Source organism: Ranitomeya variabilis, chromosome 2, assembly GCF_051348905.1.
Source record: "Ranitomeya variabilis isolate aRanVar5 chromosome 2, aRanVar5.hap1, whole genome shotgun sequence".
NCBI classification, from domain to species: Eukaryota; Metazoa; Chordata; class Amphibia; order Anura; family Dendrobatidae; genus Ranitomeya; species Ranitomeya variabilis.
In genome coordinates, this window is record NC_135233.1 from 1,091,496,128 (window position 1) to 1,091,514,045 (window position 17,918).

The 17,918-nt window shown below is 41.9% G+C and overlaps 1 protein-coding gene across 2 annotated transcripts in view; it reads right to left on the reverse strand.

Moving 5' to 3' along the window:
• Nucleotides 1-17,918, reverse strand: part of LOC143808768 (uncharacterized) — a 74,779-nt gene that overhangs the window by 9,062 nt on the left and 47,799 nt on the right. For both annotated transcript variants that reach the window (XM_077291750.1, XM_077291751.1), the window contains 2 exons: nucleotides 12,744-12,807; nucleotides 458-679 (listed from right to left, as the gene is read on the reverse strand). In XM_077291750.1, the coding sequence (XP_077147865.1) occupies nucleotides 458-679; nucleotides 12,744-12,807 (286 nt within the window). The remainder of the gene's footprint in view (nucleotides 1-457; nucleotides 680-12,743; nucleotides 12,808-17,918) is intronic.

Consider the following 17,918-nt stretch of genomic DNA (forward strand, 5'->3'; position numbering starts at 1 on the left):
TATCACTGTATGGTGGCTCAGTGGTTAGCACTGCAACCTTGCAGCGCTGGGGTCCTGGACTCAAATCCCACCAAGGACAACATCTGCAAGGAGTTTGCATGTCCTCCCCGTGTTTGCATGCGTTTCCTCCGGGTTCTCCGGTTCCCTAACACATACTGATAGGGAATGTAGATTGTGAGCCCCATTGGGGACAGTGATGATAATGTCCGTACAGCGCTGTGGAATATGATAGCGATATATAAGTGAATAAAATAAATAAAACCAGATTCAGGACAGAAATAAAGACTTGTTTTTTATTTTGCACAAAATTCATGAACTGTTTGCGCCATCTTGATGAATTTGGTGCAAAAACACCCCAGCAAATACCAAAAGAAAATAAAAAAAGAAAGAATGGCGTAAATAAAACCCGAGAAATGATGATTAGGAGTCAGAGTCTATCACCCTGTGTAACACTCACTGCTCGGTGCACGGTTCTGCCGCGTTTCGGGCAGTGGTTCCTGCAGCTCTCGCACGCTGTCATACAGCGGATCACTCGCGGCCCGTGTGGTCTCCGGAGGGGACGGAAGGTCTCTGTTCATTAGATCCAGTGATGTCTGATCAGAGCCGGGGACTTTTCCATTTGTCAGCCCGGACGACATCTTCTTCTCCGTCTCTTTTTCTTCCGAAATTAATCCAGTTTCTACAGTGAGGAAAGAGGGAGACAACCGTAAGAGTCTGAAGATGAAAACCAATCCTCATAAAGTCCAGCTCTCGCAGCTGCACTTTGCTACAATGTATCAGAAATTCCAAGTGGAGGGGGTAGAAAATAAAAAAATAAATTAAATAAAAATTCCACCAGTTTTTCTTTTTTTACATCGTTCACACCTTGTGACTTTGTTTTACCAGTCAGTACAGTTCTGGGGAAACCAAAGTTATATGTTTAATCAATGAAAAAAAAAAAAAAGTTTAGGTTGTCATATTCTGAGAACTGTCATTATTTTTCCGGTGCGAGCTGCCTTTTTTTTATTGGGGATCTCTTTGTATTCCATTTCTTTGGTAGGAGGCAAAGTGGCCAAAAAACTGTAATTCTGCCACTTATCTTTTTTTTTCATTGTTCGGACAATTACGCGGGAAGAGATAACAGATATGTAAATTTTTTTTCATTTCATTATTTAGGTTTTAGAAATAATTTTAATGGTTACTGTGTAATCCAATCGGAGTAAAATGTAGAATTTTAAAACCTAACTTTTAATCTTTAATTTTGAAAAGGATAAACACACATTACAGCATCAATCCAAATACACCAGGACTCATTTCCATCCCCAAGGACTGAATAATGAAGGTTCACAATAATTAACAGCAAGCAGCGATATTATAAACAGTGAAAATTAACACAGAGTATATTAAAAAATTCTACAAATATAATATAATATATTGGGTAGATGCTGTCAGGTCACCAGGATGATGGATGATTGGGGCATCCGTTTATTTCTCATCATGTCTTGTATCCCAGGATCTGAGAAAAATCCGAAGCCTCGACACATTCTTGTCTCCGGCTCATGACATTATCAAAGGTGAGAGCTCCAGTGCCAAAACCAGACTGCAAAAAGGAAAAGTATCCTCCCCTGATGTGCTGAGACTCGCCGCGCCGTCCTCCTGTTATCACACGTCCACTATGTGCAGATACCTTCACCTGTACAGAAAAGGTGCAGCATATGGAAAGTGCTGCGGAAAGTGCAACAGGGAGAATGTGCAACACAGAAAAATGCTGCAAAAACGGAAATGCATGGAAAGGAATCTATGGAGAAAAAGGGTAAAATACAGAAGTGCAACATATTCAAAGTGATCCATAAAATGCAACAGGGAGAATGTGCAACACAGAAAAAGTGCTGCAAAAAGTGCAACAGGGAGAATGTGCAACACAGAAAAGGTGCTGCATAAAGTGCGACAGGGAGAATGTGCAACACAGAAAAAGTGCTGCAAAAAGTGCAACAGGGAGAATGTGCAACACAGAAAAAGTGCTGCAAAAAGTGCAACAGGGAGAATGTGCAACACAGAAAAAGTGCTGCAAAAAGTGCAACAGGGAGAATGTGCAACACAGAAAAGGTGCTGCAAAAAGTGCAACAGGGAGAATGTGCAACACAGAAAAAGTGCTGCAAAAAGTGCAACAGAGAGAATGTGCAACATAGAAAAGGTGCTGCATAAAGTGCAACAGGGAGAATGTGCAACACAGAAAAAGTGCTGCAAAAAGTGAAACAGAGAATGTGCAACACATAAAAAGTGCTGCAAAAAGTGCGACAGGGAGAATGTGCAACACAGAAAAAGTGCTGCAAAAAGTGCGACAGGGAGAATGTGCAACACAGAAAAAGTGCTGCAAAAAGTGCGACAGGGAGAATGTGCATCACAGAAAAAGTGCTGCAAAAAGTGCAACAGGGAGAATGTGCAACACAGAAAAGGTGCTGCATAAAGTGCAACAGGGAGAATGTGCAACACAGAAAAAGTGCTGCAAAAAGTGCGACAGGGAGAATGTGCAACACAGAAAAGGTGCTGCAAAGAGTGCAACAGAGAGAATGTGCAGCACAGAAAAAGTGCTGCAAAAAGTGCGACAGGGAGAATGTGCAACACAGAAAAGGTGCTGCAAAAAGTGCGACAGGGAGAATGTGCAACACCGAAAAAGTGCTGCAAAAAGTGCAACAGAGAGAATGTGCAACACAGAAAAGGTGCTGCATAAAGTGCAACAGGGAGAATGTGCAACACAGAAAAAGTGCTGCAAAAAGTGAAACAGAGAATGTGCAACACAGAAAAAGTGCTGCAAAAAGTGCAACAGGGAGAATGTGCAACACAGAAAAGGTGCTGCAAAGAGTGCAACAGAGAGAATGTGCAGCACAGAAAAAGTGCTGCAAAAAGTGCAACAGAGAGAATGTGCAACACAGAAAAGGTGCTGCATAAAGTGCAACAGGGAGAATGTGCAACACAGAAAAAGTGCTGCAAAAAGTGAAACAGAGAATGTGCAACACAGAAAAAGTGCTGCAAAAAGTGCAACAGGGAGAATGTGCAACACAGAAAAATGCTGCAAAAACGGAAACGCATGGAAAGGAATCTATGGAGAAAAAGGGTAAAATACAGAAGTGCAACATATTCAAAGTGATCCATAAAATGCAACAGGGAGAATGTGCAACACAGAAAAAGTGCTGCAAAAAGTGCAACAGGGAGAATGTGCAACACAGAAAAGGTGCTGCAAAGAGTGCAACAGAGAGAATGTGCAGCACAGAAAAAGTGCTGCAAAAAGTGCGACAGGGAGAATGTGCAACACAGAAAAGGTGCTGCATAAAGTGCGACAGGGAGAATGTGCAACACAGAAAAAGTGCTGCAAAAAGTGCGACAGGGAGAATGTGCAACACAGAAAAAGTGCTGCAAAAAGTGCGACAGGGAGAATGTGCAACACAGAAAAGGTGCTGCATAAAGTGCAACAGGGAGAATGTGCAACACAGAAAAAGTGCTGCAAAAAGTGAAACAGAGAATGTGCAACACAGAAAAAGTGCTGCAAAAAGTGCAACAGGGAGAATGTGCAACACAGAAAAGGTGCTGCAAAGAGTGCAACAGAGAGAATGTGCAGCACAGAAAAAGTGCTGCAAAAAGTGCAACAGAGAATGTGCAACACAGAAAAGGTGCTGCATAAAGTGCAACAGGGAGAATGTGCAACACAGAAAAAGTGCTGCAAAAAGTGAAACAGAATGTGCAACACAGAAAAAGTGCTGCAAAAAGTGCAACAGGGAGAATGTGCAACACAGAAAAAGTGCTGCAAAAAGTGCAACAGAGAGAATGTGCAACACAGAAAAGGTGCTGCAAAAAGTGCAACAGAGAGAATGTGCAACACAGAAAAGGTGCTGCATAAAGTGCAACAGGGAGAATGTGGAACACAGAAAAGGTGCTGCAAAAAGTGCGACAGGGAGAATGTGCAACACAGAGAAAGTGGGAATTTTTCTGAATATTTTCCCACGCTCGAGTTCATATGAGTTTATGCCAGCAGGGGGCGCAGCACCGCAAGTCTAAGTAGCTACGTTCCCCTGCTTTCCATTCATTCCCCAGATTTTACAGTCAGGAGCACAGCTGCATTAGCCGAGCTCCTGGCTGTAAACTTATTTAACCCCTTCAGATGGATTTACAGCTTGGGACATGACTGAACGACGGAAGGTATGGCATATTTTTGCTTTTTAATTTTAACTTTGTTTCAGGTGACAAGGGTCTTCAGTTGGATTGAGACTATAATAAACTATTACAACACCCTGTGTCTTTATTTCATTAAAATACTTTTTCCTAATGTTTGTGTGTTTTATTAACCATTTACTAGTATTGGATTAATAATGGATAGGTGTCATAATTGACATCTCTCCATTATTAACCTGGCTTAATGTCACCTTACAATAGCAAGGTGACATTAACCCTTATTACCCCATATCCCACCGCTACACGGGAGTGGGAAGAGAGAGGCTAAATGCCAGAATAGGCGAATCTTCCAGATGTGCCTTTTCTGGGGTGGCTGGGGGCAGATGTTTGTAGCCAGGGGGGCAATAACCATGGACCCTCTCCTGGCTATTAATATCTGCCCTCAGTCACTGGCTTTACCACTCTGGCGGAGAAAATTGCGCGGGAGCCCACGCCAATTTTTCCCATGATTTAACCCTTTATTTAAACAGCTAGAGCCCCCAAATTTAACACACATACACTTATAACATTAGTAAAGAGGAATATGTAAAAAAATAAGGGATATGAGATGGTTTACTGTATGTAACCATGTTTCATATACTGTCGGGTTTGGGAAGGAGAGAGCAAAAGCCGACAATTGAATTACCGGCTTTTCTGCTATCTAGCGCTGAATTAAACATAAATATATATATACCTATTCTATGTGTAGACATTTATTCTATCTATTCTATTCTAGTCTGTCAGTGTGATTTTACTGTACACCGCACTGAATTACCGGCTTTTCTCTAGAACACCGCTGCGTATTTCTCGCAGGTCACACTGCTGGTCCGTGTGTAATCTGTAATTTTCTCGCCCCATAGACTTTCATTGGCGATTTTTTGCCCAGTACGCTGACAAACGCAGCATGCTGTGATTGTCTACGGCCGCACAAGACCGTAAAATACTGATACGTAAAATACGGCAGATAGGAGCAGGGCCATAGAGAATCATTGTACCGTATGCAATATGTATTTTCTGCACCTCTCATACGTCCGTAAAACTCGCTAGTGTGACGCCGGCCTAAGAGTGCAACATATGCAAAGTGCTCCATAGAGAAAGGGCAACAAGGAGAATGTGCAGCAAAGGGAAAGTGCAACACTTGCAAGTGCTCCATAAAGAACATGCAACACAGAAACTGCTCCACACCGAAATCATAAAAGCTTCTTATGGAGAAAATGCAACACAAGAAAGAGATCCACAGAGAAAACGCAAAACACAGAAACTGCTCCACAAAGACCAACATGTGCAATGTAGAAAAAGTGCGACACAAAGAATGGGCAACAAAGGGTAAGTGCAACACACAGAAACTGCTCCATGGAGCTAGTGCAACACAGAAAAAGTGCAACACAGAGGAATCATTTCAAAGAGAAAGCACTCCATAAAGAAAGTGCCACAGGGAGAATGTGCAAGAAAGGGAAAGTGCAGAAAGTGCAGAAGCTGCTGCATAGAAAAAGTGCAACACAGAAAAAGTGCAACACATAGAAACTGCTGCACTGAAAAAAAGGTGCAACACAATGAAAGCAAAAAAAGCAAAAGAAAAAATCTAACACCATGAAAGTGCAAACCACAGAAACTGCTCCACAAAGAAGTGCGACACATGAAAATGTTCCATAAAGAAAGTGCAATGTAGAGGAAGTGTTCCACAAAGTGCCGAAGTTGCCTTCCCCATTGCCCTTAATAATAAAGAAGCATGCCATGCGGACCCCATCTGTGTGGCTTTCTTAACAGGTTCATAGCAAAAATGACATGGGAAGTTGAAAGGAGCCTTTTATAATTAATTGTAATCACGGATGTAAAAAATTTATGTCATAACAACTATGAAAAAATTGACCTACAGGACACTATACGAACGAAAACCATCCATTTAATCCTGCACAATGGTTTCTCTTGTTGGAGAAACTGCTCCATAGGAAAATGCACCATGAATAAAATACACCGTAGGTAAAGTGCTCTAGAGGGCAAGTGCTGTTTAGAAAAAGGACATCATTGCGTAGGGACAGTGTGCAATAAATAAATCATTTTAAAAAATGAAGTGGGGTCCCCCCTAGTTTTAATAATCAGCCAAGGGAAAGCAGACAGCTGGGGGCTGGTCTTTCAATGCTGAGAAAGGTCCAATATCCATGGCGCTTCCCAGCCTATTAATATCAACCTATGTCAAACTCTCTGCGTTGATTTTGCTAGTTATTATTAAATGGGAAGAACCTAAAAAATTATTTGGGTCCCCCTAATTTTAATAACCAGCTAAGGAAAAGCAAAGAGCTGGGGGGTGACAGTAATAGGCTGTAAAGGTCAATGGATATTGGCCCCTTCCTAGCCTTATAAGACATTCCTTCAACTGCCCCAAAATTGGCACATCCATTAGAGTTGGCACATCTAATGGATGCGCCAATTCTGGTGAAGCTGAAGGCTGGTGTTATTAGGCTGGGAAGGGACCAATATCCATTGACCTTCCCAGCCTATTAATATCAGCCCCCAGCTGTCTGCTTTCTCTTAGCTGGTTATTAAAAATAGGGGGACTCCACTTCGTTTTTTGGGGTGTTGCCCCATTTTAAATAACGAGCAAAGATAAAGCCAACAGTTTATAAACAGAGGTCGGCACCTGATTGTGCATGCTGAGAATATTTTGTTAATCAGATTCTGTGTTTATTCGATTTCAAAGTCGTTCATCAGACTATTATTCTCTGACCTTCCAATAATCCAGAATCTTTGACAGTCTGGCACTTACTGAGCACTTCTGCATGTCAGAACTTTCCCAGTTATCAATTGCAGCCCATCACCTGCTGTATAAACGCTTATCAGGAGGACTCGCTACCAGTAAGCACAGGTCCCGCTGCCTCCGGCTCCTCCAGTCCGTGCTTGCTCAGTAAGAAGCCAGAAACAAACCTTTTGTCTACCTGAAACTTTCCAGGTTCTCATCACACCCACAGCGAAGAAGAAGACGAAGAAGAAGAAGAAGAAGACGAAGAAGATGAAGAAGATGAAGAAGAAGAATATCTCCAGATAAAGGGACGAAGGCAAGAAATCATCGTGTAAAAGTAATTGGCCTGTGCTGAAGTATGCCTGCCACTAGGGGGAGCAGTAATGGGCAATGTGCAAATATAGGAGGAACCATCTGCTCTTAGTTTACTATCACTTATGGATATGCAGCACATCGCTATCCTATAATAATGCAGCACATCGCTATCCTATAATAATGCGGCACATCACTATCCTATAATAATGCAGCACATCGCTATCCTATAATAATGCGGCACATCACTATCCTATAATAATGCAGCACATCGCTATCCTATAATAATGCGGCACATCACTATCCTATAATAATGCAGCACATCGCTATCCTATAATAATGCAGCACATCACTATCCTATAATAATGCAGCACATCGCTATCCTATAATAATGCGGCACATCACTATCCTATAATAATGCGGCACATCACTATCCTATAATAATGCGGCACATCACTATCCTATAATAATGCGGCACATCACTATCCTATAATAATGCGGCACATCACTATCCTATAATAATGCGGCACATCACTATCCTATAATAATGCGGCACATCACTATCCTATAATAATGCAGCACATCACTATCCTATAATAATGCGGCACATCACTATCCTATAATAATGCAGCACATCACTATCCTATAATAATGCGGTACATCACTATCCTATAATAATGCAGCACATCGCTATCCTATAATAATGCAGCACATCACTATCCTATAATAATGCGGCACATCACTATCCTATAATAATGCAGCACATCACTATCCTATAATAATGCAGCACATCACTATCCTATAATAATGCAGCACATCACTATCCTATAATAATGCGGCACATCGCTATCCTATAATAATGCAGCACATCGCTATCCTATAGTAATGCGGCACATCGCTATCCTATAATAATGCGGCACATCACTATCCTATAATAATGCAGCACATCACTATCCTATAATAATGCGGCACATCACTATCCTATAATAATGCAGCACATCACTATCCTATAATAATGCGGTACATCACTATCCTATAATAATGCAGCACATCGCTATCCTATAATAATGCAGCACATCGCTATCCTATAATAATGCAGCACATCACTAGCCTATAATAATGCAGCACATCACTATCCTATAATAATAATGCAGCACATCACTATCCTATAATAATGCGGCACATCGCTATCCTATAATAATGCAGCACATCACTATCCTATAATAATGCGGCACATCGCTATCCTATAATAATGCGGCACATCGCTATCCTATAATAATGCAGCACATCACTATCCTATAATAATGCGGCACATCACTATCCTATAATAATGCGGCACATCACTATCCTATAATAATGCGGCACATCACTATCCTATAATAATGCGGCACATCACTATCCTATAATAATGCAGCACATCGCTATCCTATAATAATGCAGCACATCAGTATCCTATAATAATGCGGCACATCGCTATCCTATAATAATGCGGCACATCACTATCCTATAATAATGCGGCACATCACTATCCTATAATAATGCGGCACATCACTATCCTATAATAATGCGGCACATCACTATCCTATAATAATGCGGCACATCACTATCCTATAATAATGCGGCACATCACTATCCTATAATAATGCGGCACATCACTATCCTATAATAATGCGGCACATCGCTATCCTATAATAATGCAGCACATCGCTATCCTATAATAATACAGCACATCACTATCCTATAATAATGCGGCACATCACTATCCTATAATAATGCGGCACATCACTATCCTATAATAATGCGGCACATCACTATCCTATAATAATGCAGCACATCGCTATCCTATAATAATGCAGCACATCACTATCCTATAATAATGCGGCACATCACTATCCTATAATAATGCGGCACATCACTATCCTATAATAATGCGGCACATCGCTATCCTATAATAATGCAGCACATCGCTATCCTATAATAATACAGCACATCACTATCCTATAATAATGCGGCACATCACTATCCTATAATAATGCGGCACATCACTATCCTATAATAATGCAGCACATCACTATCCTATAATAATACAGCACATCACTGTCCTATAATAATGCAGCACATCGCTATCCTATAATAATGCAGCACATCGCTATCCTATAATAATGCGGCACATCACTATCCTATAATAATGCAGCACATCACTATCCTATAATAATACAGCACATCACTATCCTATAATAATGCAGCACATCGCTATCCTATAATAGTGCAGCACATCACTATCCTATAATAATGCAGCACATCGCTATCCTATAATAATGCAGCACATCGCTATCCTATAATAATGCGGCACATCACTATCCTATAATAATGCAGCACATCGCTATCCTATAATAATGCAGCACATCACTATCCTATAATAATACAGCACATCACTATCCTATAATAATGCAGCACATCGCTATCCTATAATAGTGCAGCACATCACTATCCTATAATAATGCAGCACATCACTCAGTACAGCAGCTCCTCATACTGCCACATAGTGCATCCTCCCAGGCAGTGCAGGCGCAGTGCTCTATATGTAGTGGCAGCATACTTCTTACAATCTCATTACCTGCAGCATCCACTGGGGGACACAGACTGCATAGACATTTCCAGTGGCATGTAAACATTTGGGCACCCCTGGTCAAAATGACTGGTATTGTGAAAAGTTGAAGATGAAAAGATCTCTGAAAGGCTTAACGTTACAGATGACACTTTCCCTATATATTTTAGGCAAATATATACATATATATATACTTGATGGAGGCGGTAATGTCACGATGGGGCAGGCATGCGGCGCTGTTGTTGCCTAATGGCATCCTGTGATAATCTAATGACTTTTACATCAGGGGACTCATGTGCTTGACGCCTACGCTTATATGCATTGTTTTTGTCCCAGCGATGCTGTTGCTCTTCAAGAGTCTCATTTGCCCGTTGTTGTCTTCGACGTTGTGCCTTTGCTGCTTTCCTTTCATTGACATTGGCGTACTTTTTAGGAGGAGCCATGTTGGCGTTAATATTTGCTTTTTAAAGGGGTTTTCCCACGAACAAAAGTTCATTTTAAAAATTGACTGTGTCTGACCATGTACCGAACATACCACAGCTCCTGGGCAGGGGAGGAAGCTAAAGACAATACTGACATTACAGCAGGAGATCGCAGAGGATACACTTTGTGAGGTAAAATATTTTTTAAAAACAGTCAGTGAAATATTTTACCTCACAAAATGAATCCTCTGTGATCCCCTGCTGTAATATCAGTATTGTCTTTTGCTTCTTCCCCTGCCCAGGAGATGTGGTACGCTCCGTACACGATCAGACACAGACAATTTTTAAAATGAACTTTCGTTCGTGGGAAAACCCCTTTAATGTGATCGGCTTCCTATGCCTGTAGACACGTCGCACATCTGCCGCCGGGATCAGCCGAATGATTCACTGCCTCTGTGCAGAATTCGCGGAGGCGCAGTAAATCAGACCGCCGCCATCTTTGTGCAGACAGATAGCGGCGGTCACATTAAAACTACGCATGCGCTCCTCCTGTACAAAGAAGGCGGCAGTCGGTGAATCATTCGGCTGATCCCGGTGGTGGCGTGTTCACGACGGTGTTTCCGCTGGTGGCACCGCTCATGAAGCTGCGTGAGTGTGTGTGTGTGAGTGAGAGAGTGTGAGAGAGTGTGTGTGTGTGTGTGTGTGAGGTGCGTACGGTGTATAGAGTGTGTGTATGTGTGTGAGTGTTGTGCGACGGTGTTCCACTGGTGGTACTGCACTATAGGTTGGTACCAGCAGCAGTTTCCATTTTGAGACACGCATCACTTGGGTTTCCCAATATGGCGGTCGGTGAACTTCAAGGCATTACAAGGCAATTATATAAACAGATAGTCATTTTTTCACTTCTTGTTTGAGGGATTTTCATCCTTTCTTCCTTAGAGAATTCCTCCAGTTCTGTGAGATTCCTGGAGCGTCCTGCATCCTCTGCTATTTTGAGGTCTAGATACAGATTTTCAATGATGCTGAGATCAGGGGACTGTGAGGGCCATTGTAAAACCTTCAGCTGGAGCCATTTGAGGTCGTCTATAGTGGATTGTGACGTGTGTTTAGGACAATTATCCATGTGTAGCAGCCATCCTCTTCCTCTTTTCACCTTCAGCTTTTTTACAGATGGTGTCATGTTTGCATCAAAGATTTGTTGAAATTTCATTGACTCCATTCTTCTCTCTACCTGTGAAATGTTCCCTGTGCCATTTGCTGCAACACAACCCCAAAGCATGATTGATCCACCCCCATGCTTAATGGTGGACGAGATGTTCTTTGCCTGAAATTGTGTGCCCTTTTTTCTCCACACATACCTCTGATTATTATGGCCAAAGAGCTCTATTTTAACCTCATCGGTCCTCAGGACTTGTTTCCAAAGTGCATCAGGCTTGTTTAGATGTTCTTTTGCATACTTCTGTTGCTAAATTTTATGGTGATGATGCAGAAGAGGTTTTCTTCTGATGACTCTTCCATAAAGGCCATATTTGTGCAGGTGTCTCTGAACAATAGTACAATGTGCCACAACTCCAGAGTCTGCTAAATCTCTCTGAAGGTCTTTTGCAGTCAAGTGAGGGTAGCAATCCTACAAGCAGCTCTCACTGAAATTTTGCTTGGCCTTCCAGACCTTATCTTGACCTCCACTGTTCCTAATAACTGCCATTTCTTATTTACATTTCAAACTGAGGAAAGACAACTTGAAAAAAGCTTTACTATCTTCTTATAGCCTTCTCCTGCTTTGTGGAGCTCCACCATTTTCATTTTGACAGTGCTCAGCAGCTGCTTAGAAGAACCCATGGCTGATGTTTTTTGGCAGAAGCTTGGATGAGGCTGGGTTTTTATAAAGCCGGTAAAATTTACATCACCTGGCCTTTCCTAGCGATTATAGTGAACCAGTCATAACCTTAACAGGGTATGTAAGGTCTGAAACCTTGGTCACAATTACCTGAGCACACAAATCTTCCTTTTTGTACTTTTTTAAATGTAAAAAATGACTATATATATATATATATATATATATATATATATATATATATATATATATATATATATATATATATATATATTTGCCTAAGATATAAAGGAAATGTGTCATTTTTAACGTTCGCCCTTTTAGGCATAATTTCATCTTTAACTTGCTTAACTGTTCACAATAACTGTGATATTGACCAGGGGTGCCCAAACTTTTACATGCCACTGTATAATGCTTCTAAAGAGACAATTATATACATGCTTGCAGTATATAAATAATCCAGGACTGTAGCGCAGTACATTCTGTTTGCCAAAAACTAAATATTCCTTATAAAAAGGACGTTCTGGTGATATTATAATGAGGAGAGTGCGATTATCATGAGGATTCCAGACGCTCAGTATTGTGATTAGGCTCAATTATAATGCTCCCCTTACAGTCAGGGAAAGGTACTGCCTGCGCACCCACCTGTAGTGATGACGCCGTTCTTTATCCCATTAGTTTCTTGTATCCAATTGTCCTTGTGCACGATCTGGAGGAAAGAAGAACATACAGTCAGATGTATCTCGTCAGACAGAAGACACAGGATTTCCTCGTATTATTGAGGAGACTGTCACCTTGAGATCCCCCTGATCTGGAGAACATAATTCTATGATGTAACCTGCTTTATCGCATATCCTTTGCTTGTTCATCTCTTCTTTAAGAAAAAACATCTAGAGAACCTTTTTTCGGCCTCCATCATGGACGTCACAACCAGTGGGGTTGTGTAGGTTGCCAACATTCGGAACAAGGCAAGTATTTGCACCCCCAATCCATGGAGCATAAGCACTTCCCGAGTGCTACTATAGATTCAGTATTAAACCCATTTATACTCAAATACTTTTGAAACTATGCTTAGAAAAAAGCTTAAAAAGCTTTGTGAAGAAACAGCATTGAATCTTAATTAACCAGACAACTATTATTATCCATCACGAGGGACACGGATCTATCATTCTACAGGAAACAACCTAGGGTACCTCAGCCCCGGTTGGAAGAATACAGTTCTGCTCGCTGAACCCTGGATTCTTTTGGAGAAAACCAGGATGGAGACCTGCTGGTCGCCTGGCTCCATATAGATGTTCGGAGAAGCCAGGTTGTGACCCTCGGGTCAACTGGCTTTGTATCTGAATGAACTGTCATCTTCCTAAGCTTGTCGTTACCTCCTTTCTGTGTGCATGCCACATGTGGGTAGTTGACCCTGAAAACTCTGATGTAACATCTGCCATTATCCTGGCGGGTCAGCGGAAGGGTGAGACTTTGTGATGTGCGCCATCTTGGGGTATTTTGCTGGGATTGTTTTTTGTGTTATCTGCCTGTTTTGTGGTTCAATAATGCATTGCCGCAGTGTTTTACCCTGACCCTGCGTTGTCTGAGTAGCGTTATGCCCACGTTAAAGGTAGAGCGGGCGTTTGGCAGGACAATCCCTGGTCCATGCGGTTTCAGCTAGCGGACCTGGGTGCTCGCCGACCCCCTGTGTCTCCACAAGCTTTTTTCAGCTTTTTACTAAAATCCAACATAAAAGTAAAAAAAAAAAAAAATAGTTATACATTTTTATAATATATACTACTATGCAAAAGTTTTAGGCAGGTGTGGAAACAATGCTGCAAAGTAAGAAGCTTTCAATAATGAAGTGTTAGCAGTTAATTTGTTTCAATTAACAAAATGTAAAGTGAATGAATAAAAGTCTTTTGTTTCTGGACTTGGTAGTTTTTGGGGCAGAGTTGCTGTTGAACAGATGGCATGGAGATATGCAGGGCAGGAAGGGTTAATTTCAGTCCACACCATAAATTCTTCGCGAAGAACATAACGAGCCAATATTAGATTAACGTGGAGTAGCCAAAAGGCCATATTGCAGATCCATCCCTTCTCTGCGGCTCCCATTGTTTTAACGCGGCACATGTGCATTAACTTACACACATCCAACATGATAAATCGTTGCACTTAAACTCATTTTCGAGAAACCCATCCTGCAGGAGCTTGCTCTGGACTTCTGAAGACTCGGCAGCTCCAGGGAACATTTCAGTGTTTTTATTTCCAAGGTGAAAAGGTTCCTGCCGATCTATAGGTAAAGATGTCTGATCAGGGCAGTCTCAGCGATCACTATAGTGGTAGCGCAATAACTTTGCAGTAGGGGACGCCATGATGAACTGAGGCATTTTGCACCTGATCAGAGGCCCAGCAGATGAGATGAGTGCTTTTCACCAGCTACCATGCTCTGCATAGGCAGCAACCAAGATGACAAAACTCAATTGTTCCGAGACCTTCGTCATCTGGCTGGCAACACACTTACTGTGTCGGACACCAACTGGATCAATTGACCGTGGAGGTGGAAAAGTGTGTCAAAATTGTGCTCTTCTTTAAAATGTGGTGCCTAGGACACCCCCACAAAAACACTGGCCAACTTGTCAATAATTACTTTCCATCTCCATAGGAGATAATTAATTTCTCCAACGTCACCCACTAGGACCACCAACTTTTATGGAAAAAAGCAATGAGAACTGTTGAAAATGTAAAAAAAAAGTTGCACATTTTTATGCAGAACAGACACGTGACAAAATATTCATCTTTATTTTATTTTATGATAGCTGTCAAAATTATAGTAAATCTGTTGGCTCATGATTGGGTGGTGTAAAAATTGCAAATTTTTGAACAAGTATGGGAAATACAAAAATAGAACATTTTTATTGCCATATATGTGGACATGCGCCTTCATACATTTCCCCCATAGTGTATAAACATCTTCAAATTTTGGGGACAACGATTTACATGGGAAGAACATTACATGTAGCAAGGGGACCAAACAAGTGGATCAAAATAAACATTTCATATTATGGATGAGGAAAACCACGCAATAATATGGATGAAAATTATTAGGCAGTACCACTGAGGAACATGCTGGTAGAGGCAGGGAGTGACCAAAGCCGGAGGAGAATTGTCCTAGTTTTTGGAGGCCCTAAGAGGAGTAACTTAAGAAAGAAACAGCCATAGATCTTTAGAGATCTGTATTACTACTCGGGGGGACTGTTCAAATATCGAGGGGACTGTACAACTACGGGGGAGACTAAACAACTACTGAGGGAACTGAGTAACTGCTGAGAAGACTGTACAACTACTGAGGAGACTAAACAACTACTGAGGGAACTGAGTAACTGCTGAGAAGACTGTACAACTACTCAGGAGACTAAACAACTACTGAGGGAACTGAGTAACTACTGAGAAGACTGTACAACTACTGAGGAGACTAAACAACTACTGAGGGAACTGAGTAACTGCTGAGAAGACTGTACAACTACTGAGGAGACTAAACAACTACTGAGGGAACTGAGTAACTGCTGAGAAGACTGTACAACTACTGAGGAGACTAAACAACTACTGGGGAACTGAGCAGCTACTAAGAGGATTGTACATCTACTGAAGTGACAGTTAACTACTGATGGGACTATACCACTACTGAGAAGCCTGTACAACTACTGAGGGAACTGGGTAACTACTGAAGGGACTGAGCAACTGCTGAGGGGCCTGAGCTACTACTGAGAGAACTGTACAACTACTGTGGGGACTGAACAACTGAGGAGACTAAACAACTACTGGGGGGACTGAACAACTACTGCTGGGACTGATCAACTGCTGAGGAGACTAAACAACTACTGAGGGAACTGAGCAGCTACTAAGGGGATTGTACATCTACTGAGGGGACAGTTAACTACTGATGGGACTATACCACTACTGAGAAGACTGTACAACTACTGAGGGAACTGGGTAACTACTGAAGGGACTGAGCAACTGCTGAGGAGACTAAACAACTACTGAGGGAATTGGGTAACTACTGAAGGGACTGAGCAACTGCTGAGGGGCCTGAAAAACTACTGATGGGACTTTACCACTACTGATGGGACTGTACAACTGCTGAGGAGACTGAACAACTACTGAGGGAACTGAGCAACTACTGAGGGGACTGAGCAACTACTGAGGGGCCTGAATAACTACTGATGGGACTTTACCACTACTGAGGGGACTGTACAACTGCTGAGGAGACTGAACAACTACTGAGGGAACTGAGCAACTACTGAGGGGACTGAGCAACTACTGAGAGAACTGTACAACTACTGTGGGGACTGAACAACTGAGGAGACTAAACTACTGGGGGGACTGAACAACTGCTGGGACTGATCAACTACTAAGGGGACTGAAGAACTGCTGATGGAACTGTACAACTACTAAGGGGACTGTACAACTACTGAGGGAACTGAGCAACTACTGAGGGGACTGAAGAACTGCTGATGGGACTACAACTACTGAGGGGACTGAACAACTACTGGGAGAAATGAGCAACTACTGAGGGGACTATACAACTACTGAGGAGACTGAACAACTACTGCTGGGATTGATCAACTACTGAGAGGACTGATCAACTACTGAGGGGACGGTACAACTACTGGGGGGACTATATAACTTCTGAGGGAACTGATCAACTACGAGAGGACAGTACAACTACTGAGCTGACTGTACAACTACTGAGAGTATTATATATTTACTGAAGGGATTGTATGACTGAGAGGAGTGTACAAATAATGAGGTAACTGTACAACTAAAGGGAATGCTAAACTATTGTCAGCACAAATAAATAATAATGAGAATAATGCTAAACTACTTATTGGATTTCTCAACTTCAGAGGAGACGTCTAAACTAATGTGACAACAACTAAACTACTGAGAGCACTCATAAGTAACGGAAAGGACTGTACAACTACTGAGAGGTCTGTACAACTGCTGAGGAAATTTGCTAAACTACTAAGGGGACTACAACTACAGAGCGGACTGTACAACTACTGAGGGGACTGTACAACTACTAGGGACTGAACAACTGAGAGGACCGAACAACTACTGCTAGGACTAATCAATTACTGAGGGGACTATACAACTACTAGGGACTGTACAACTACTGAGGGGACTGTACAACTACTGCTAGGACTGATCAATTACTGAGGGGACTATACAACTACCAAGGACTGTACAACTACTGAGGGGACTGTACAACTACTGCTAGGACTGATCAATTACTGAGGGGACTATACAACTACTAGGGACTGAACAACTACTAGGGACTGAACAACTACTGAGAGGACTGATCAACTACTGAGGGGACTATACAACTACTAGGGACTGAACAATTGCTGAAGGGACTGTTTGACTCCTGAGAGGACTGTACAACTACTGAGGGGAATGCTAAACCACTGCGGGCCGAAATTTATTAGTGAAGGTAATGCTATACTCCTCAGTGGACTGCTCAACTACTGAGGAAACACCTAAACTGTGGTGACAATGAAACTACTAAGGAGACTGTTCAATCACAGAGGGGATTGCTCAACCACTGAGAAGACTGCCCCATTACTGTGACTGACAGCTATCTCTGTATGCACAAGTATACAAGGAAAGCTGTCAATCACTGATAGAACCGCCCACTAGATGGAAAATCCCAGAAAGAGCAGAGGTTTAAATAATGAAAACACAAGTTGTTCTGAATGTTTTCTCATAAATCTTTGCATCAATCTTCTCTGCTCCTGCTCCGCTCTATCACATGGTGCCTGCAGATTGGGCAGCATT